Source organism: Schistocerca americana, chromosome 6 (assembly GCF_021461395.2).
Source record: "Schistocerca americana isolate TAMUIC-IGC-003095 chromosome 6, iqSchAmer2.1, whole genome shotgun sequence".
In the NCBI taxonomy this organism is placed as follows: Eukaryota; Metazoa; Arthropoda; class Insecta; order Orthoptera; family Acrididae; genus Schistocerca; species Schistocerca americana.
The window spans coordinates 197,616,170-197,640,285 of NC_060124.1; the positions used below are offsets into that span (position 1 = coordinate 197,616,170).

The 24,116-nt window shown below is 44.6% G+C and overlaps 1 protein-coding gene across 5 annotated transcripts in view; it reads left to right on the forward strand.

Moving 5' to 3' along the window:
• The window catches only part of LOC124619545 (G2/mitotic-specific cyclin-B-like), a 90,497-nt gene extending 67,936 nt beyond the window's left edge, over positions 1-22,561 (forward strand). For 3 of the 5 annotated variants that reach the window (XM_047146010.1, XM_047146012.1, XM_047146011.1), the window contains 4 exons: positions 7,440-7,679; positions 15,843-15,961; positions 19,824-19,956; positions 21,981-22,561. In XM_047146010.1, the coding sequence (XP_047001966.1) occupies positions 7,440-7,679; positions 15,843-15,961; positions 19,824-19,956; positions 21,981-22,079 (591 nt within the window). In that variant the 3' untranslated portion in view covers positions 22,080-22,561. The remainder of the gene's footprint in view (positions 1-7,439; positions 7,680-15,842; positions 15,962-19,823; positions 19,957-21,980) is intronic. The other 2 variants (XM_047146013.1, XM_047146014.1) reach the window with 2 other exon arrangements.
• Positions 22,562-24,116: the final 1,555 nt, after the last annotated feature.

The following is a 24,116-nucleotide window of genomic DNA, read 5'->3' on the forward strand; positions in this document are numbered from 1 at the left end:
GCGTCTCAACTCTATCCACCACTGTGGATTACGTTTAGTGTCTGGAGCTTTTTACACCAGCCCTGTGGAAAGCCTTTATGCTTTGACTGCTGAACCTCCGCTGTCCAATCGGCGAGTAGTCCGTCTGAGTCATTATGCTAGCCATCTGTCTTCCATGCTGGCTAATCCAGCCCATGACATTTTTTTCGACGCCTCCTTCGATGTAGGGTATGCAGGCCGCCCCTCCTCCCTGCTACCACCGGGAGTCCGCTTCCGTCAACTGCTCCATTCTCTTTCCTTCCGCTTTCCTAAAACCTTCTTGACAACTTGGGGTACAGCTCCGCCTTGGCTCCGTCCCCGGATCTGCGTGCTCCGTAACCTTTGTCGATTTCCCAAGGATGGTACCCCTTCACTTGTTTATCGCCGGGCATTTGCTGCTCTATGTGCACAAATGACGGAAGCCACATTTACTTACACCTACGGCTCGAAAACATAGTTAGGTGTAGGGGGTGCCTATATTGTTGGCGACACCCCAAATCACTTTCGGCTTCCCGACCAGTGTTCGGTTTATACTGCGGAGCTTTACGCTGTTCTCCATAATGTCCACTACATCCGCCGCCATCAGCGGATACAGTACGTTATCTGCTCAGATTCTCCCAGCTCTCTCCTCAGTCTCCAAGCTCTTTACCCTGTGCACCCTCTGGTCCACCGGATTTAGGACTATCTGTGCTTGCTCCACCTGGGGGGCGTCTCGGTGGCGTTCCTCTGGCTCCCGGGACATGTTGGTATCTGTGGAAATGAGGCGGCTGATATTGCAGCCAAGGCTGCAGTCTCTCTTCTTCGGCCAGCTATCCAATCGATTCCCTTCGCCGATCTACGGAGCGTTTTATGTCAACATGTTGTTCATTTATGGCACGCACGTTGGTCGACACTTCCCCATAATAAATTGCGGGACGTGAAAGCTCTTCCTTGTGCTTGGACCTCTTCCTCCCGAATGCGTCGTCGGGAGGAGGTAATTTTAACTAGACTCCAGATAGGGCACTGTGTTCGACATCTTTTAAGCGGCGATCCTCCCCCACTCTGTCCCCACTGCCCTCAGCTGTGGACGGTAAGACACCTTTTAATTGAGTACCCCTATTTTAGCCCATTACGCTCCCGTCTACAGCTATTGCCTGATATATCGTTGATTTTTGCAGATGACACGCTCTCAGCCGTTCGCGTTCTCGAGTTTATTCTTGCCAGTGAAATGATGTCAGTCATTTGAAGCTTTTTTTGGGGACAACCAACCCCTTTCTGTAGTGGATTTTCAAGCCTTCCTTCTGCTTTTAGTTTCTCCAATTTTATGACTTTCGTTCCCATTGCTGCAAGTTTCCATTTTCGGTTTTTTACTGTTTCCTAAGTCACGGACCGGGCGCTAATGACGATAGCACTTTTGCGCCCTAAAACCAAAACAAAAAAAAAAGAATCATCTGACTAAAAGGGACATCTTCTCGTCATCTTCAACTGGATCTGGCACGATGGTGTCTTTCTATCACAATGGTGGGAGAGCACCATCATTCCAGTGCTCAAACCCGGTAAAAACCCACTTGATGTGGATAGCTATCAGCCCATCAGCCTCACCTACGTTCTCTGTAAGCTGCTGGAATGTATGGTATGTTGATGGGTGGCTTGGGTCGTGGTGTCACGTGGCTTCCTGGCTCCATGTCAGGGTGGCTTCCACCAGGGTCACTCTTCCACTGATAATCATAGAGTCTGCTATCCGAACAGCCTTTTCCAGACAGCAACACCTGATTGCCATCTTTTTTGACTTACGCAAAGCATACGACATGACTTGGCGACGACATATCCTTGCCACACTGTATGAGTGGGGTCTCCGGTGACCACTCCCGATTTTTATCCAGAACTTCCTGTCACTCCTTACGTTTCATGTCAAAGTTGGTGACACTCTTAGTTCCATCCATATCCAGGAGAATGGAGTCCCGCAGGGCTCTGTATTGAGTGTGTGTCTATTTGTAGTGGCCATTAATGGTCTAGCAGCAGCAGTCGGGCCCTCCATCTCACCTCTGTATGCAGATGACTTCTGAATTTTGTACTGCTGCTCCAGTATTGTTGTTGCTGAGCAGCACGTCCAGGGAGTCATCCACAAGGCGCAGTCATGGGCTCTAGCCCATGGCTTCCAGTTTTCAGCCGCAAAGTCGTGTGTCATGCACTTCTGTCGGCGCCGTACCATTCATCTGGAACCCACACTACCTTAATGACGATCTCCTCTTTGCAATGGAGACACACAAATTCCTAGGACTGGTTTTCGACACTCGATTGACTTGGCTCCCTCATCTTCATCAGCTTAAGCAGAAGTGCTGACAGCACCTCAATGCCCTCCATTGCCTGAGCAGTGCTAATTGGGGTGCAGATCGCTGCACACTGCTGCAGCTCTACAGAGCCCTTGTCCAATCCTGGGCCATATGAGAGTGTGGTTTATGGTTCAGCAGCGCCTTCAGCTTTGCATTTACTCGACCCTGTGCGCCACTGTGGGGTTCAATTAGCGACAGGAGCTTTTAGGACGAGTCTGGTGACCAGCGTACTGGTGGAGGTTGGTGACCCTCCACTACAGATCAGACTTGCACAACTGCTCGCCAGTTATGCAGCACACATTCATAGTTCCCCTGCGCTTCCGAATTACCATCTCCTTTTCCCGCCCGTGGCAGTTCATCTCCCGAATCGGCAGCGTAGATCGGGGCTAACGATTGCGGTTCGCGTGCGGTCCCTTCTCTCCGAACTGGAGTCCTTCCCTTTACCGCCTCTGCTTGCGGCCCGTTCACATACACCTCTATGGTGTATGCCTCGGCCGCAGCTTCGTCTGGACCTTTTGCATTGCCCTAAGGACTTCGTTAACCCCTCCATTCTCCGCTGTCACTTCCTCTCGGTTCTTGACGTGTTCTGGGGCCCTGAAGTGGTTTACACTGGCTGATGGTCACGTAGGCTTTGCATACGTTCCTGGAGGACATATTGAGCAGCACTCCTTGCCAATTGGCAGTAGTGTTTTCACTGCAGAGCTGGCGGCCATATCTCGTGCTCTTGAGTCATCCGCTCATGCCCTAACGAGTCATTTCTCCTGTGTACTAACTCATTGAGCAGCCTACAAGCTGTCGACGAGTGCTACCCTCGCCACCCCCTGGTTATGTCCATTCAGGAGTCCATCTATGCCCTGGAAGAGTCCCACTGTTCTGTGGTGTTTGTGTGGACCCCAGGACACATTGGAATCCCCGGCAACGAACTTGCCGACAGGCTGGCCAAACAGGCGACGCAGAAACCGCTTCTGGAGATAGGCATCTCCGAAAGCTGACCTGTGTTCTGTCTTAACCACAGGGTTTTCAGGCTTTGGGAGACGGAATGGCATAACAGCACGCACAACAAACTGTGTGTCATTAAGGAGACTATGAAAGTGTGGCAGTCTTCCATGCGGGCCTGTCGCAGGGAATCAGTTGTCCTCTGCCGGCTCTGCATTGGCCACATGTGGCTAATGCATGGCTACCTACTCAGTCGTGAGGACCCACCTCAGTGTTGCTGTGGCTCCCAAATGACAGTCGTCCATCTCTTGCTGGACTGCCCACTTTTAGGCGCTCTGCGGCAGACTTTTCACTTTCCCAGCACCCTGCCTTCGGTGTTGGGCGACAATGCCTGTTTTATGTTTTGTCCGTGAGAGTGGGTTTTATATTTCTATATAGGTTTTAGGGCATGTACTTTGTCCCTCTGTGTCCTCTACCCTAGTGCTTTTAGGGAGGAGTTTTTAATGTGTTGCAGAGTGGCTGGCTTTCCCTTTTTATTCTCGTGGTTGGCCAGCCACTGTAATCTGCTTTCATGTTTTACTCCCTTCTGTTTCTAGCATCTCTGTTGTTTTCTTGTCCTCTTTTGTTCCTTTTAGTGTTCGTTGCCTTCCCTTCGTTCTTGTGACTTTTCCTTTCTTTCCGTTTCGTGTTATATGTTTCATCCATTTTATTCTCAAACTTGTGGCACTCTTTTTATTAGGAACAAGTGAACGATAACTTTGTAGTTTGGTCCCTTCTCCCGCCTTTAAACCAACCAACCAATCCCCCCTTCACCTCATGTGTCCTTCCTTACTCTGTCACACCTCCATCTACCGAGGCCACTGCTTTCAGTAATCGAAATGTTTTGGTGTCTGTCTGGTTGTGTATGTGAATGTGCGTGCTGTTACTAGAAAAAAAAGCAAGAGCTTGAAAGCTAGTGTTAACTGCTTTCTATTAAATGTCTGTGTGTGCCACACACCATTCTTCCATAGGTAAGTCATTGCCTTTTCCTTATTTTATGTAATTTCCATCTAGGTATTTCAATTATTGTGTTGCTTGATTAATTTTACAGTTAGTTATGCAATTGCAGTACTTTTACCTACTGTATTAAGGAAGAAGAGAGTAAAGCAAAATGGACACCATTCCTTTGTGCTTGGGTTGCTGTGGTTTTTGTGGTAGTGAGCAGTAGTAGTCAGCCCTCTTTCCACCCCTGCCCCCTCAAATTGGGTAACAGCAACACAGCATTCTGCTTCAGTTTTCCATAAATCTTTCCATTGGTTTGTACAAGACACAACAATCTCTCAATTCTTCACATAAGATTGTGCTGTTACTGAAATACCTTGCCATTGATAGTTTAGTGTGGACTGAAATCTTATATTTTAATTACATCTCTATTTCAGAATTAGTTTTATGGTTATAATAGAGGGAAACATTCCACGTAGGAAATATATATCTAAAAACAAAGATGATGTGACTTACCAAATGAAAGTGCTGGCAGGTCAACAGACACACAAACAAACACAAACATACACACAAAATTCAAGCTTTCGCAACAAACTGTTGCCTCATCAGGAAAGAGGGAAGGAGAGGGAAAGACGAAAGGATGTGGGTTTTAAGGGAGAGGGTAAGGAGTCATTCCAATCCCGGGAGCGGAAAGACTTACCTTAGGGGGAAAAAAGGACGGGTATACACTCGCACACATACACATATCCATCCACACATATACAGACACAAGCAGACATATTTAAAGACAAAGAGTTGGTTCAGAGATGTCAGTCGAGGCAGAAGTGCACAGGCAAAGATGTTGTCGAATGACAGGTGAGGTATGAGTGGCGGCAACTTGAAATTAGCGGAGATTGAGGCCTGGTGGATAACGGGAAGAGAGGATATATTGAAGAGCAAGTTCCCATCTCCGGAGTTCGGATAGGTTGGTGTTAGTGGGAAGTATCCAGATAACCCGGACGGTGTAACACTGTGCCAAGATGTGCTGGCCGTGCACCAAGGCATGTTTAGCCACAGGGTGATCCTCATTACTTCCTTTCACGCCGATCACCTGCCACCCTACCTAAAACCTCTTTCCTCATTACCTTAGCCAGCTTCATCCTGACCCACAACTTCTTCACTTTTGAAGGCCAGACATACCAACAATTAAAGGGAACAGCCATGGGTACCAGGATGGCCCCTTCGTACGCCAACCTATTCATGGGTCGCTCAGAGGAAGCCTTCTTGGTTACTCAGGCCTGCCAACCCAAAGTTTGGTACAGATTTATTGATGACATCTTCATGATCTGGACTCACAGTGAAGAAGAACTCCAGAATTTCCTCTCCAACCTCAACTCCTTTGGTTCCATCAGATTCACCTGGTCCTACTCCAAATCCCATGCCACTTTCCTTGATGTTGACCTCCACCTGTCCAATGGCCAGCTTCACACGTCCGTCCACATCGAACCCACCAACAAGCAACAGTACCTCCATTACGACAGCTGCCACCCATTCCACATCAAACGGTCCCTTCCCTACAGCCTAGGTCTTCGTGGCAAACGAATCTGCTCCAGTCCGGAATCCCTGAACCATTACACCAACAACCTGACAACAGCTTTCGCATCCCGCAACTACCCTCCCGACCTGGTACAGAAGCAAATAACCAGAGCCACTTCCTCATCCTCTCAAATCCAGAACCTCCCACAGAAGAACCACAAAAGTGCCCCACTTGTGACAGGATACTTTCCGGGACTGGATCAGATTCTGAATGTGGCTCTCCAGCAGGGATACGACTTCCTCAAATCCTGGCCATAAATGAGATTCGTCCTTCATGAAATCCTCCCCACTCCACCAAGAGTGTCTTTCCGCCATCCACCTAACCTTCGTAACCTCTTAGTTCATCCCTATGAAATCCCCAAACCACCTTCCCTACCCTCTGGCTCCTGCCCTTGTAACCGCCCCCGGTGTAAAACCTGTCCCATGCACCCTCCCACCACCACTTACTCCAGTCCTGTAACCCGGAAGGTGTACACGATCAAAGGCAGAGCCACGTGTGAAAGCACCCACGTGATCTACCAACTGACCTGCCTACACTGTGACGCATTCTATGTCGGAATGACCAGCAACAAACTGTCCATTCGCATGAATGGACACAGGCAGACAGTGTTTTTTGGTAATGAGGATCACCCTGTGGCTAAACATGCCTTGGTGCACGGCCAGCACATCTTGGCACAGTGTTACACCGTCCGGGTTATCTGGATATTTCCCACTAACACCAACCTATCCGAACTCCGGAGATGGGAACTTGCTCTTCAATATATCCTCTCTTCCCATTATCCACCAGGCCTCATTCTCCGCTAATTTCAAGTTGCCGCCACTCACACCTCACCTGTCATTCAACATCATCTTTGCCTCTGCACTTCTGCCTCGACTGACATCTCTGCCCAAACTCTTTGTCTTTAAATATGTCTGCTTGTGTCTGTATATGTGTGGATGGATATGTGTGTGTGTGTGCGAGTGTATACCCGTCCTTTTTTCCCCCTAAGGTAAGTCTTTCCGCTCCCGGGATTGGAATGACTCCTTACCCTCTCCCTTAAAACCCACATCCTTTCGTCTTTCCCTCTCCTTCCCTCTTTCCTGATGAGGCAACAGTTTGTTGCGAAAGCTTGAATTTTGTGTGTATGTTTGTGTTTGTTTGTGTGTGTGTCGACCTGCCAGCACTTTCATTTGGTAAGTCACATCATCTTTGTTTTCAGAATTAGTTTTCATCTTTTTAAAGTTGCTAATGAATAAAAGGGCTAATGCTAAGTATTTCTATTTAATGTGCCACACTGTATAACAAAAATCTTGTGACAATTTTGTGTTCAGAACCTAGAAAATTGTTTTTATGTCTGAATTTGATTTCATTGGGTGTTCAATGTGATTCCATGAGAAATAGAGTTAGAAAAATTTGCCACACCCACGTTTCAGGCACTCTGCTACAGTTATACTATGGGTAAAAAAGAAAGCTCCCACCTTGACTCTGCATCATTGTAGTGGTGGTGAAGCTTACTTAAATTTTCATTACACTACCTTTAGTACTGACCTTAGTTAATAATGCAGTGGCTGCTTGTACAGTAATATTAAGCCATGAAGCCTGTGAGACTGGATGTAGAGACAGTTATATATTTCCAGAAAGTGCATGTAATGGACAAAAAGAAGATACAGTTACTTGGTGCAGCTTCACTGTTATTGGCCAGCAAGTACGAAGAAATATACCCACCCGAGATAAGCAGTTTTGTGTATATTTGCAGTAATTTGTATACAAAAAATGAAATACTGCAAATGGAAATGCAGATCATGAGGACCATCAGTTTCTTTGTTGGTTATCCATTGAGTGTCCACTTCCTTCGTCGGTACAGCAAGGCATCTTCTGTAAGTACAGTTACTTTGATGGTATGAATTTCATGAAATGGAAAAAGTAAGAAAGCACAGCACTGATCTGGATTTTCAAAGTCTCTACCCTAATCTATTTCGCAAACTAATGAGAATTGAAACTGCAGAATGTGTTTTAATTCTGTTTGTGGTTGTTTGTGTAATAAACCTGTGAGGAAAGCAAATTTCAGTGGTTTTTAGTATGCTTAAGAAAATGATTTGTCAGAAGTACTATTTGAAAGATCTATAAAATGTATTACAGATAAAATTTAGTGGACTTTTGAATCTAAATGATATGATAAAACACACAAGGTTATTCTCACTCTTTCCTGTTTAAAGTTAGGATTAAAATGCTTGTGGACCTTTCCAAACATTGCCAATGCAAGATAGTACCTGCTGTTTGTTAAAACGGAAATAAATTGTTTTATGGGCTCAAAAGGCTGAGAAATTCACAAAAATTATTTTATGTGTAATTTAAGATACTTGTTTTTAATTATAATCTGAGTCAGACAATAAGTGCTTGTTGACAGTATTGCCTAAAAAAGTGAGTCTGTTTCAGTCAATTGAAAATTAGGGTAATCTTGTACATGTGATTAGAGGCTGGGGAAATGATTAGTATGTGTGTTTTCAAGGGAACCATCTCAGTCACCTTAATTCATTTGGGACAATCTTCATCTGGCTATTTGTGCAGATGTTCTTGTGCATCTCTTATTGAATGGGTCCAGATTGTGATATATTGCTATAGGAAGTGGTGGACAGAAGCAGCAGGGGTTCAGTCCTCTTGAGCTTTGCAGTTAGTATAGAATAGTTACAAAAAAGAGCTGGTGCAAGCTACCAAGGTTCCTTTCATTTAAATTTTGAAAGATACTTATAGTGTTAAATTCAGTGTCCTTAATTTATCTAAAACTTGAGTGTATTATGAGATAGATAGTTTACAAGGCACATAACTGTGGCTTGCACAAAATAATGATGTTGGCGATAGAAAAACATGAAAATTAATTAACAGTAACATTCTTAGCTTTGGAGGAGGGGTGCAGGCCACAACCCGGATTGTAAGGTACTGGATGTTATGGAGACAAAAGTAAATCGGAGGAAAGAGGTCAAGAAAATTTCCCTGCCACTCCCTCCTTTCCTACCCCCCCCCCCTTTTTTCCCTAACCATTTTTCTCATCTACATGAGGAACCTAAAGATCTGAAAACCAATAGTACTGTTACTTGCTTTTTCACATTTCTATTGGACCCCACTGTGGGTTCGGGGGTTAGAATAGGCCCGCGGTATTCCTGCCTGTCGTAAGAGGCGACTAAAAGGAGTCTCAAATGTTTTGGCCTTATGTGATGGTCCCCTCTCGGGTTTGACCTCCATCTTTCTAAATTATTCTGAAGAGCGAGCCAATTGGGGAAGGGCGCCTTACATGGTGCACTGTATCCGTCGTGCATTGAGACCTTTAGCCGGCTTTTTCGTCGTTGCAATGATGTCCCGCTCGTTTTCCATCTCTTGGGCGAGGATACGTCCCTGGGTGCGATTACCACGCTGCACTCTGCAGTGTTGCTTTTAACTGCGATGACGACCTTGGACATTTTTGCACCTAAGATCCAGCATGGTAGCCAGTCCGTTGTGGTGGGGCCGCCATGTACCCTGTTGGTTGTAGCCCCCTGACAACACAGGGATCGCTCTACCGATGCCTGCGCCGTTAACTCCCCACGCATGCCAAGGAGTAGATGCCCATCTCCCTGGGGCATCAGGACTCCCGGCAATGGCCATCCTGCCAGGTGGCTATTGCTGCGGCTGGGTGGCGCCCGTGGGGAGGGCCCTTGGTCGGAGTAGGTGGCATCAGGGCGGATGACCCGCAATGAAGCGTGGTACATCATCTCTCGCTGGCGGCCAGCCCCCAGCAGTCTCTAAAAATTCGAGGGCTCATTTTAAAGCTAACGTTTATGACCCCAAATCGTTCCCATCCCTGGCCACACCATGGGAGGAACGAAAGGCAATGAATGACAGTGACGTGTATTCGCCCAGGTATCTCATCTGTACCAGAGCTGATGGGGACTCGTTTCTATCCGTGAAGCCTCAGTTCTTTGTAGAGCATTTAGAGGACAAGTTTGGGGAGGTGGAGGGCTTGTCCAAAATGTGCTCTGGGTCAGTTTTGATAATAATGGCATCCTCTGCCCAGTCACGCAGGTTACTTGCTTGTGACAAGTTGGGTGATGTTCACGTTACCATCACCCCACATAAGAGTTTAAATATGGTCCAGGGTGTTATTTTCCACAGGGACCTCCTTTTGCCGTCTGATGACGAGCTGCGCGCCAATTTAGAGCGCCGAGGTGTACATTTCGTCCAGCGTGTTCATCGGGGTCCGAGGGACAATCAGGTAGCTACCGGTGCCCTCATCTTGGCCTTCGAAGGTGATACCTTACCAGAGAAGGTCAAGGTGATGGTCTACCGGTGTGACGTCAAACCCTATATCCTTCCCCCGATGCGGTGCTTTAAGTGCTGGAAGTTTGGTCACATGTCCTCTTGCTGTACTTCTAGCCTCACATGTCGAGATTGTGGACGCCCATCTCATCCCGATACTCCATGTGCTCCGCCTCCCATCTGTGTCAACTGTGGAGAGCCTCATTCCCCTTGCTCGCCGGACTGCAGTATCTTACAGAAAGAATGCAAAATCATGGAATATAAGACCCTGGACCGACTGACTTACACCGAGGCTAAGCAGAAATTTGAACGGCTACATCCCGTGCGCATGATGTCATCTTATGCCTCCACTGTCACTCCTGCTCCAGCTCCTTCAACCGCAAGATATACAGTCAGCTCTCAGTCACAGGACCTCACCTGCCCCTTTGACGATGGGGGCCCCTTCTCCCGCTGTTGCTCCCACACCATCTACCTCGGGAGCAGCACCCACTAAACCACCGGGGTCACCAGTCCCCACTTCTAAGCCGGAGAAGCGTAAGTCTTCTTCGGCTTCTCTCGCTCGGAAGGGATCCCTTGGGTCACTCTCTTCCCAGGTTCCTACCAGCGGCACAGCAGACACCAACCAGTGGCTGAAGAAGCCACAGGTCGCTGGTCGATGGGCTTCGCGATCCTCGTCGGTCCCAGAGACTGACTCCAATAAGCCCTCTCAACAACGGCAACCAAAGGAACAGTGAGAGAAAACGACTTTGAAGACCCGTAAGTCCAAGACACCTGCGGTGGCACCTACTCCACCGCTACCTAAAAGTTCTGCGTCTGAGGATGAGGTGGAGATCCTTGCGTCCGCTGAGGACCTCGATCTCGCCGATCCCTCAGATCCCTCAGACGCAATGGATAGCACTTGCACGGGTGCTCCATCGGAGGCAGCAGGTGACCCAGCGGCGTAATCTGCATTCCCAGTCCTGTCACGCCTTTCTCCGCAATGGACAATACCATCCTCCAGTGGAACTGCAGCGGTTTATTCCACCATCTAGCTGAGCTCCACCAACTTATCAGCCTTCACCCTTTCTTCTGCATTGCTCTTCAGGAAACTTGGTTTCCAGCAATGCGAACCCCCGCCCTCCGTGGCTATCGGGGTTATTATAAGAACCGGGCAGCATATGAAAGGGTGTCTGGTGGCGTCTGCCTCTATGTCCTTCACACTCTGCACAGCGAGTCTGTCCCTCTCCAAACACCTTTAGAGGCTGTTGCTGTTCGGGTGTGGACGCCACAGACTGTTACCGTCTGCAGTCTTTACTTTCCACCAGATGGTGATGTCTCGCAGCATGTCCTGGCTGCGCTGATAGCCCAATTGCCGCCACCTTTCTTGCTATTGGGCGACTTCAATGCCCATAACCCTCTGTGGGGTGGGTCAGTGGCAACAGGTCGAGACGCCACCGTTGAGCATTTATTGTCGCAGCTCGATCTCTCGATTTTAAATGATGGTGCCTTCACACACTTCAGTGTGGCGCATGGCACATACTCCGCCATTGACCTTTCAATCTGTAGCCCTGGCCTCTTACCGTCTGTCCAATGGAGTGTGCATGACGACCTGTGTGGTAGTGACCACTTTCTGATATTTCTGTCACTACCACAGCGTCACTCTTCTGGGCGCCCTAGCAGATGGGCTTTGAATAAGGCTGACTGGGACTTGTTCTCCTCCACTGCTGCTCTTGAGCCTCTCTCTACTGATGACATTGATGCGGTGGTTCAATCGGTCACCACCGGCATCGTTACTGCCGCTGAATCTGCCATTCCCCGCTCCTCTGGGTCCCCTCGGCAGCGGACTGTGCCTTGGTGGTCGCCTGCGATCGCTGCAGCGATTACAGATCGCCGGTGGGTGCTACAGCGTCACAAGCGACATCCCTGCATTGAACACCTGATCACCTTCAAACGGCTGTGTGCGCGGGCCCGCCGCCTTATCCGCCAAAGCAAGCAGGAGTGCTGGGAGCGGTATGTGTCCACCATTGGCCTCCGTCACTCCATCGCAGGTCTGGGCCAAGATTTGACGCGTCTACGGCTATCGGACACCTATCAGCGTCCCTGCGCTCTCACTGAATGGAGCAGTTTGTACTGACTCCGACGTCATTGTAAACCACTTAGCAGAGCATTTTGCTATGAGTTCCGCTTCTGCGAATTACCCCCAGGCCTTCCGCTCCATTAAAGAGCGGATGGAACGTCGGAGCCTTTCTTTTCGCACCCACACTTCTGAATCCTACAACGCTCCATTCAGTGAGTGGGAATTTCACAGTGCCCTTGCCGCTTGCCCTGATACCGCTCCCGGGCCAGATAGCATCCACTGTCAGATGCTGAAACACCTTTCAGTGGACTGCAAGCGACGCCTCCTCGACCTGTACAACCGTCTCTGGGTCGATGGTGAGTTTCCGTCGCAATGGCGAGAGAGCATTGTCATCCCCGTTTTGAAACCGGGCATGAGCCCTTTGGAGGTGGACAGCTACCGCCCCATTAGCCTCACCAACGTTCTTTGCAAGCTTCTCGAACGGATGGTGAGCCGGTGCTTGCATTGGGTACTGGAGTCTCGGGGCCTCCTGGCTCCGTCTCAGGGTGGGTTCCGTAAAGGCCGCTCCGCCGCCGACAATCTGGTGAGCCTGGAGTCGGCCATCCATACTGCGTTTGCCCGCCGTCAGCACCTGGTCGCTGTCTTTTTCAACATGCGGAAGGCGTACGATACGACATGGCGTCATCACATCCTTTCTACGCTTCATGGATGGGGTCTTCGGTGCCCTCTGCCGATCTTTATTCGCAATTTCCTGTCGTATCGTACCTTCCGCATGCAAGTCGCAGCCTCATATAGTTCCTCCAACGTCCAGGAGAACGGCGTGCCACAGGGTTCTGTTTTAAGTGTCTGCCTGTTTTTAATAGCCATTAACGGGCTCACTGCGGCCGTGGGAAATTCTGTCTCCGCTTCCCTGTATGCTGACGACTTCTGCCTATACTACAGCTCTATTGGCATTGCAGCTGCTGACCGTCAGCTACAGGGCGCAATCCGCAAGGCGCAGTCTTGGGCTGCAGCGCATGGTTTTTAGTTTTCGGCTGCCAAGACGCGTTATGCATTTCTGCCGGCGCCGAACGGTCCATCCTGAGCCGCGGCTTTCTCTTGACAATGAACTTCTTGCTGTGGTGGAGACCCACAGGTTTTTGGGGGTGGTTTTCGATGCCCGGTTGACTTAGCTGCCTCATATCCGGCAGCTTAAACAGACATGTTGGCAGCATCTAAACGCTCTGAGATGCTTGAGCCACACCCGCTGGGACGCCGACCGATCTACCCTGTTGCGGCTCTACCAGGCGTTAATCCAGTCCCGTCTGGATTATGGGAGCCTGGCTTACGGCTCAGCAACCCCATCTGCGTTGCAGGTGCTATACCCAATTCTCCACAGCGGGATACGCCTTGCCACTGGTGCTTTCCGCACCAGCCCTGTGGACAGCGTACTAGTGGAGGCAGGTGTCCCTCCACTGCGGTTATGACGCCAATGTTTGCTGGCCGCATATGCTGCCCATGTTTTAAGCTTGCCCGGGCATCCAAACTATCGTCTCCTGTTCCCGCGATCGGTCGTCCATCTGCCAGAACGTCGGCCCCGGTCTGGTTGTACAATCGCGGTCCGCATCAAAGAGCTTCTCTCCAGGATTCGGGTTTTCACTGTTCCACCTCCTTTCCGGGCCACTTTGCGTACACCCCCATGGTGTGTTCCTCGCCCTTGCCTTCGGCTCGACTTGGCACAGGGCCGAAGGACTCAGTCCCTCCAGAGGCCCTCCGCTGCCGCTTTTATTCCATCCTGGCCACGTATCAGGGGTCTGGCATTGTTTACACTGACGGTTCGATGGTTGCTGCTCGTGTTGGGTATGCGCTCACTCTAGGGGACCATTCCGAACAATGTTCCTTGCAGGATGGCTGCAGCGTTTACACTGCTGAGCTGGTCGCCATCTTTCATGCCCTAGAGTATATCCACTCCTGCTCAGGTGAGTCCTTCGTTATCTGTAGCGATTCCCTGAGCGGTTTACGACCAGTGTTTCCCTCGTTCTTGTCTGGTAATGGCTATCCAAGAGTCCCTGCATACTCTTGCCCGTTGCGGCCGCTCTGTGGTCTTTGTGTGGACCCCCGGTCATGTCGGTATCCCGGGCAATGAACATGTTGACTGCCTGGCGAAAGAGGCCACAAGTAAACCATCTCTGGATGTTGGCCTCCCAGAGACTGATTTGCGGGCAGTCCTCCGCCGAAAAGTTTTTGCGCTTTGGGACGCTGAATGGCGCGATCGGATCACGCCCAATAAACTCCGTGCCATTAAGGAGACGACGACTGTGTGGCGGTCATCCATGCGAGCCAACCGCAGGGACTCGGTCATCCTTTGTCAGCTCCGCATTGGACACTCCCGGCTGACACACAGTTATTTACTGCGCCGGGAGGACCCTCCTCTATGTCGCTGCGGGGTGGCTTTGACAGTGGCCCACATTTTGTTGGCCTGCCCCCTTTTAGCTGTGGTCAGGCAGACTTTTGCGCTGCCTGATACGCTCCCTGCCCTTTTATCTGATGACCCTGTTATGGCTGGCTTAGTTTTACGTTTTATTCGGGCAGGGGGTTTTTATCGTTTACTCTGAGTGTTTGTTCTGTTCTTTTGTGTTGATTCTGGCCATTGGCCTATGATTTTACGCTGAGTTTTTAATGTGTTCTCGGTGGTTGGCTTTTCCTTTTTATCTCTATGGTCGGCCAACCACCGTCACACTCTGTGTGATTTTAATTTGTTTTGTCTGATCTCTGTAGGAGTATTTCTTGTCCTGTGTCGTCTGACGTCTTTCCTGCTGTTCGTTTTTATTCTCTTTGGGTGGTTTTAATTTTTTGGAAAAAGGGACCGATGACCGTCGCAGTCTGGTCCCTTTAATCCCCCAAACCAACCAACCAATTTCTATTGGAGAGAATTAGGCGCAGACTCTCCTCAGATGTAAACACTAAGCACTGGCCAGTGCTGGACTTAATAAATTTTGGAATATATATCTTCTTGAATACAAAGAGATAATTTCGTTTGTGAAAGCTGTCAACTAAAGAGCAGAGACTAACATTGATATGGCCTTGAATTTTATAGAATATTAGTGGAAGTGCTTGTTAATTCACGAATTTTGATGCCGGAGTTGACAGTCGTGTATGCGCTTTCTAGTGTGTGTGTTCAGCTATGTGTGAGTGTCTTTTAATTGTGCCTGTCTGCAAATTGACGTTTCTTGTTTATGGTATGTAGCGATCTATCTTTTCCTACATTAAGTTTTATTACTGGCTACATATGCAGTTGAAATTTGTGTACATTCAGCTTAATTAGAGTTCCTTGATTTTTAATTTTTCTTAACTTTCTCTATGCTGTTATCAGATATTTAGTTACTTCACATTCTGCCACCTTTAGGCTCTCCTTACTGTACCATTCACATATGGAATGCAGGAAGATAGAGTTCCTAAATTACTGTGTGCACTGTAATTACAATGATCTTGTCTCTGCAGTTCCCAAGGGACCAGTATGTAGGGAGTTGTCTATTCAAGCTATATCACTTAGTATAGGTTCTTGAAACTGTAAGTTGCGTGGCACTTGGCATCTGTCTTAAAGTGTATTCCATGTGTTTATACATCTATTAGTAGACAACTGGTACTTCTGCTCATTGTCCTTACTTCCTCAGCAGTTGTTTCCCATGTATTCACGTGGATTTGTAACTTTCAGCCGGACGAGGTAACATACACTTTAGCAAAGTACTTCCAAGAAATGTGTTTACTGGATTATGAGCTGTGTCACTTTGCTCCATCATGTCTTGCAGCTGCAGCTCTATATCTTGCACTCTGGTAAGAAATAAAGTATTTTGGGAATACCAATTCAGATGTTTTAATGCTTGTTTCTCCCTCCATACATGAACTTTGAGACAAGAAATGTCTAAATGCTTACGGATGGGTGGGTTGTTTTTTATAGTTCAGCTCAGACAATTGTAGTTGGTTAAATTACACTTATTGCCACTTAAAATTTCTTTTCCAAACACTAAATTTGTGTAGTGTCCCCCTTTATCAGCTGTTTCATTTTAGTGCCATAAAGTTCTTCTCTGTTAAATTTAGCAATTTGTGTGTGAACATAAATTGGGTACTGGGGTAAAGCCTATACCATATAGGTTGATTTAGCCATTGGTCCTTTAAAATGATAAAATTTTGTGCTTTTTTAATGTCCAAAAAATTGTAAGTATTTTAATTGTATGTTTACTACAAACATTTGTAAATTTAACTTGTGCACTAGTATTATATCTAATCCTGTGTGCCTTTAGTCTTCTCCTAATTTTTGTGCATAGTTAATGAATGTATGCAACAGGAAGGCATTACTGTGCATGTGGCAGTGTTTATCATGTAATGATGCAGAACATGATATTTGTGTAGACTGTCTGCATAATCAAGACTTTACTGCAATTATTAATTTATTATTAGTCACATTGAGCATTTTGATGCGTACACCATTATCAGAAGTGTGGCACATTGAAATAACAAAATCATATTATTAAAATTCTGTATCAAAAAATGTAAGTTAACATCAATAAACACAGAAACTAGCTTAGACTTCAAGAAAGGACGACTGTAAGGAAACCAGATTGTGTGATGTAATCCCATGAAGATGGAGACATGAAATCGAATGTCCAGCCTGTATGAAATGTAAGTATGTAACTTGGTGTACTTAAGAAACGTGTTACATGTAAAACAATTCAGAAATACATAAAAACATGCTTTTATTTGTAAACTAGAGGTGTAGACTTCAGCCAAAAATGAAGAATGAAAGCAAGCCTTTAATATAACTGTAATTCTCACATAAGATGTCTTTCAATAAACTTGGTGCACCAAACAATATTCTAAATGAGACTACATGTTCTTCATTAGTTAAAATATTACTGTTTTCATTATAATTCCAATGTCTTGTCACTTTTTCCCTGGCATAAAAGTGAGAACTTACTAGTGGGGGGGAACATTATTGCTCCTTCAAAATAGTGTCCATCAGACATAATATACGTGTTCTAATGTTTTTTTTTTTTCCATTGGTGGAAATAGTAGTTGATCTTGTCTGAAGTTAAGCTGTTTAGTGCCTCTAGCAATTTTTTCTCCCCTCACTTCTTTTACTTCTTGAAAATGTTTATTTCCTCTCTTAGGCATAAGTCACAGGCGGCCAGTCTGATTAGTACGGTGAGTCAGAAACTATTGCCGTTCAATTTTTTGCCTAAAACTGCAAGACACTCAGTGCTGTGCAAGCAGCAAGGATATTGTCAAGGTGAAAAAGCCAATCTCCTGATTGACACAATTACAGGCAGTTTTTTTCTCTCACTGCTTCATGTAATCATTTTGTCACTGCATGGCAGTAATGTTGGTCAACTGTGGTACCCTGGGCAACAAATTCAGTGGAGATCCCCTTGCTGTCAAAAAACAAACCAACATTGTCTTCACATGGGATTTTACTTGCCTCACTTTCTTTGGCCTTGGTGATGGAGTCTTCCACTAACTGGATTGTTGCTTTGTTTCTGGGTCATATCCATAACAGCATAATTTGTCAACTGTGATGACTTTGGTGTCAAAATGCAGATCATTTTCTGACTGTTCTTTCAATTTCTGGCACATGTCCAAATGACTGGCTCTCTGGTCATCAAAAAGCACATGTTAAATGCATTTTACTGCAACACATTTCATCTTCACTTAAAATTTGTTGGCATGAACTCCAGGATGTTCCAGTGATTTTCATCAACTCAGTTGTTAAAGATGTTAAGACATGATATCAATACAGGTTTTTTCATTGGTTTTGTCTGTTCAGGATGTGGAGGGATGTTCTTGTTGTGGTTACTCTTCAATTGACTTTCGACCACTTTTAAAATGATAAAATTGTTTGTAATTCCTTGCCTGTCTTGATGCTTCATCCCCATATGCCGTCTACAGCATTGACATTTTGTGCTGCTGATTTCCCCAACAGGAAGAAGAACATGATGTTACCATGTTGGTATTTAATGTCTGCAACTGCAAAATCGGCAAAAATGTGAAGCTGTGTGCTTACAGAAGTCACGTCGGCAACAATGTTTCTCCACCATTGCCTCTATGGCAACTGATACAGAATGGTGTCTAATGAAGGCACGTAACAGGGTAATTCAGAACTAGTGTTCTACCAACTGCCAGAAAAATTCTTTTTTACTTTTGACCATCTCCTGCTACCTCCCCATCCTATGCTAGCCTCAACTTCTGAACAAAAATTTGTATAGAATACAGTTCACTTTCTCTATAGCACAGTTCTCATTGGGTTTTTCAGGCACAATACTGAATTCCATTGCTAATTTAATCATTCCTTTTTGTTTTTGTAGGCCAACCCTATACTAACATTCATTCATTAGTGACACATTTTAACTATCCAAGTGTGTTCTTTCAATATATAATGCAAACTAACTTGCATACAAAGTTGTTTGCTTTATGATTGCTGCTGTTTTGGTTTTCAATTTTCATTTACTGTTGCTGTTACCCATTTTCATTTTTTGATTGCTGTTATCTTTGTCAGTTATTTGTTCAATGATCCTCTGTATATGCAAGTCCAGATTTTCGAGTTTGACTTGGTCATTCATCTCCCTTATGTAAGACCATGGTGATGCATATCTTTGGACTTTGTTGCTGTTACAATCTCAAGTACGCTGGAAGTTAAATGCTTCCACATATAGAGAACTATCAAGAATAAATATGAAGAGTCCTTCAGTAAAACTTCCGTATATTGTTCCATAAAATGCAAACACATCTTCTATTCACAACTGTAAGACATAGGGAGCATTACCTAAAACTGTATTTGTTACAGTGCAAAGCTTTACAAGAAAATGAATACTTTGAAAAAATCATCTTTTGTTTGCCTTTTTCCTATTGTCATCTATGGTGATTGCACCAGGATCGATGCACTTTTTCAACCTGGAGCAAAGCTCCATAGAGCCTGCATAAACATCCCCGTAGATTCTGCCACTTGAGTAGTTAATGTAATCATCATCCCATCTCAGACATCTGAAATGTCATCCATCTAGATTCCATATTAAATTCTCGTTTTATAGACTGCAAGCGTCATTGGTCAGCAAGGTAGACACAGGGTTTCACATCACTTTCGAAGTGATATGTAACACCACTTTTGCTACCTCATTCAGTATCTTCAAAGTGCAGCTGTGTCCTCTGCTTTTGACCACGCTGTTATTTCCATCCTTCAGAATACCTATTGTTTAGTCTTTTGATAAAAAAGGAAAAAGATCTATTCCTGAACAGAAGTTACATTGAACTGCTTTTCAGTAAACACTTGGTATTAGATTTTGTGGAGGTGCTTTGTTTTTGTAACTGTAAGATTGATTTATTGGTGTCTTTAAAGCATTAGAGATTCCTCCTAAGTTAAATATATCCAAAAGTATGATCCATGCATTGTGAAAAACTGGAACTGTTAATTATCACTGGTGAGCAAACACGGCTATATTACCATGGCTGCCACGTCAGTGAAAATAAATAGCACAACATTGTGTGAATATGTAATGGTGATGTACTTCATATGTTACTTTATTTATAAATATTTTATAAATATGAAAGTATTTGTATATACCAAACAGTAAATATTCATTGACTATTGCTTATATCAAGGATAGTGTAAAAGTGTTATCATAATCTATTATTTTGCACGTTCCAGGCTGAGGAGAAAAAATGAACATGTCTGGTCAGAAACGCTCATCTATTACTCGCAGTACAAACTGAAAGACATAGCATATATTTCAAAAAAAATTGCATTTGCAGTCATAAGCATTGAAAGTTCAAAATATCAGGTATGCTAAAGGTGTTAAAGTTTAATTTGCTTTTTAAAGTGTTGGCTTAGTGGCTTTTAGCTATTTGAACTCTGGTAAGGAAAATAATATTATGTTATTACCAGAGAGATCACTTAACCAGACAGACACTGCTAAATTTAAAGGATAGTTGAGTTTTTATTTTATTCATTTTTGGGGTAGGGAGTAAGGAGGCATTTTGGCATTGGGTTCAGGAGCAGTACAAATGTACAAAGGTTGGGAAAGCTAATAACTTCTCCAGTATGACTTTGCACATCTTCTGATTTGGATGCATGTACTGATAGTTGAGAATGGTGTCATAAACCCATTGTATCCTCTCCTGATACATGTTGGCCTATAGATCTTGTAACTGATCCTTGATATCTTGGATACAGACACTGGGACATATTAACATCAGAGCTGTCCCCCCTCCCCCACAAACACACACAAATGTTCTATTGGGATGGCATCATTATACTGTCACACAAGAGGGTGCAGGACGTCCGTTGTGTTCTGTTGTCTTGTCAGTTACTTCAGTCACTACAAGCTATGACCTGAAGCGGTACTTAATGGCTTCCCATATTGTGACACCAAGAGATAAATCACTTTGACTCTGCAGAACATTGGGAGACTGGGTGGAACCTCTCCCACAGGTTTCTGCCATTCTCACTGACTATGGCCATCTAGGGTAGTGCAGAGCTGCAATTCATCACTAAACACAACACCATTTATCAGCAGTCCATGCTCGCTGGTCATGGCACCACTCCAACTGCAGCTGTTATTGTTGTGGTGTTCATAGCAGCCTATGCACAGTACGGTAATTTCCTATTCCATCTGCTGCTAGTCTCCAAACGGTGGTGTGGGACGACAGTGTTGTTCTCAGATGGCAGGTGCATATTTGAAGGGGTTATGATGTGCTGAATGCACAATACAGTGATGCTTCCTAGTTGTTCTTCAACATGGTAGATGCAAACCTTGAATAAGAGTATGTCTGCTCTCATGTACCATTGTAGTCCACCATCGAGCCACTGTTGCAACCAAAAGTTGCAACCAGAAGTTGCAGTTTGCATGAAAAAGATACGAGACAAAGTGGCCATTTGGATGCACTTCAATAACTCCTCTTATGTCCTGACCACACTTTTATTTCCAAAAACACCTTAAGCATTTTGACATTCCATCATTTTCAAAGGCAGTGTTATTTTAGTCTTATGAAACTGTTCATTAGGTACATTGTATCATTCCAACATTCTCAATTGTGAGACAAGTGCACTTGCCTTGCGGCTGAGAATGTTGATGTGGTACACTGTATCCAGTGAACAACTTTACATGATTGACATAAACTGCCTTTGAAAATGACAGAATGCTGAAAAACATAATGTATTTTTGGAAATAAGTGTGTTTAAGACATAATAAGTTACTAAAATACATCTAAAAATTCCACAGATAAGGATATTGTACGATTTGACCAGTCGACCATTTGAGATTCACAATGAGGCCCCTTCCAAACACTCACACACAAGTACAAAGCATCTGTGTTCTTCAGTGATAACTGAACATCTGATACTGTTCTCTCCTTATTTGTCACAAGAGACCTGGTAACAATGGTAATACACACAGTGGCTGTTCTGCCTGTCACAGAGAATTCTCTCTAATCATTTACACACCTGCCAAAGGTGTGTACGTGCACAAAGTTACATTGACACATGGCTATGTCTTCTGGGTGCATCACTTTTGTCAGGAGATGAATTGAAATATTGAGATGTAAAGAATTATATCAGTAGTGAAAGTGGATGTTGTCACACTACTGCATCACTCATAAGCTCTAAGAATTGCTTTGAGGCATTCTGAGGCTGCTATAAGGTGATCGAAAGCCATTTGAGGTTTACTAAGAACTGTACTGTTATACCTGGTAGATCAGGAGACTATGTATTGTGACTCAGAAAAGCTAGTGAGCTTTCATGAGAACTGTGTGTAAGCCTTGTTTTTTGGGGGACCATTAATACACCCATCTCTCTCCTAACTTTCAGGTATTATATGAGAAGTATTCGAGCAGCGTGTTCCTGAAAGTAAGCAGTCTTCCTGAAGTAACACCAGTCTACTTGAAGAGGATTATAAAACTTCTGTGATAGTGTTAAACACACGGTGTAATTTTTGTGACAGATCTTGTATGTAGTAAGATACTGAACATTTTATATAGTTAACTTTGAAATAATACAGTTAATTTGTCAATTTTGTTCTGATTGTAAATGTAGCCTAGCTACAAACATTGCCAACTCCATTTCATAAAATTTTTCAGGAGAGGCAAAAACTGTTTTGTTTTGTACATTTGCTACCTGCCTTCAGAGTTGGTTATTACTGTACAGTTTCTTAGCAATTAGAACCATGTTTACATCAACGTTTTCATATGATCTTACATAGCTAAGTAGGAAATGACTGTTGAAATATGGTGTTGGCCATGTTTGTAACTAAGGAATGGAGTTTGCAGTGTATGTAACGAACTTTAACTGAACTCTGCAAATTGCACTATTCTAACATCGTAAAATGCTCAGTATTGTTAAAATTTATTATAGGTACATTCAACAAAAACTCAAAACTTCCAGTTTTATTGAAGAACATGAAATTGTTTTATTAATGATACAAATGTAAGAAAGTGGTTCTGTTAGCCTATACATTCCACAATAGTGTTCAGTTCCTGAAATTATACAATCACTTCCACAACATCATAATCAGCTTCACTATTCTGAATGAGGCAGTCGCAGTGATCAGCTTCTGGGGCTACCTCTTGTTTGGTGTCATTTTAATCAATGATCTTCTGAAACAATTTCATTTCCTCGCGTTTGTTCCATTGCTCCCTGTAATATTTTAGAAGCAACTTTGACATCTTGTACCTTCAAGGGATTTACTCTGATGCCAGAAACTAGTTCTACAGGATTTATGTCTTTCGCCCATTTACCTTTCTTCCTAACTAACAAAGGCTGCGCAATCTCGAAATTATAGTTGAGTTCTCCACTAACGGTGACTGAGTTTGACTTCCCAGTCTGCACAAATCTCTTAATTTGTGAAATTTTATAGTGAAGTGCTCCTGGATCCTTCACACGTTTTAGCTTCAGCTTTCAAATCAACATCATTCCAGTGACTATTCAAGAGCTTTACAATTCCATGTTTCCTAAAAACTTCATGGTACTTTTCTAGTTGAAGAATTTTCTCCTTTTTCTTTAAATCTCTTTCATTTGTTCCAATCACACTCACTCGGGATGAATGAATGACCAGTGACATGGAAAACGACTCATCTTCTGAATGTTCAGCAGAGTACAGGATAACCAGGAAAGGCACATTGCCAAAATTGTAGCGTTTTTATTTTTTCCTGGGCAGCCCTCCGCACAAGACCTACAATGAAAGTACTTGAATATACTTTACTCTGTAGTTCATGTAACACTGTGGAAGCCACTTCATTAGATGACTTTTTCATTTTGTGTTCTCCCCAGGAGTATAAAGCAACATTCTCTTTACTTAACACTAATTTCCCAGTAAAATGTCCAGAAACAGTCAAATTGTAGGAATACAACTGTCTGGAATAGTATGCAGTTTGGTCAGGCAGCTTTGGTGTTGGTAGATTCTTCTGCATGTAGAATGATGCAATGTACACACTAAGGGTTTTCTCTTTTAGAAGTTTGTAAAATCCTTTAGCTTGCAGTGTGTACAATGTCAAATCTGTCCGTAGTTTCTTTAATACTTGCTCATCATTCTCATGCTTTATTTTCTCAGTTAGTTGCGGGCAAACAGAACAAATATCTGTGGGTGGGGCTTTTAAACTGATATTAAAGTTGGTGACAAAAACTTTCCGGAACAATGATTGTGTCAATTTTAGATCATCAGAAACAGATTTCTGGTACATTTCCCACATTTTAGCTATACTTAGATTAGTGTCCAAATAAATATGAGCACTTCTTGACCTACAGTAATGTGATTCACTTCCTTTAAGCTGTTTTAATACAAGTTTTTACCGGCGTAATCCTGGTGCTGTAAACAGCAGTCTTTCTATAACCTCCATGGGTTTCAATGGGTATAAGACATCCTTCTTTCTTGAAATGTTTAAAAACACCTTCAACTCAATGTTTTGTAATGCCAAGCACTCCTAAAAATGTACTTCTGCAAACCTGTAT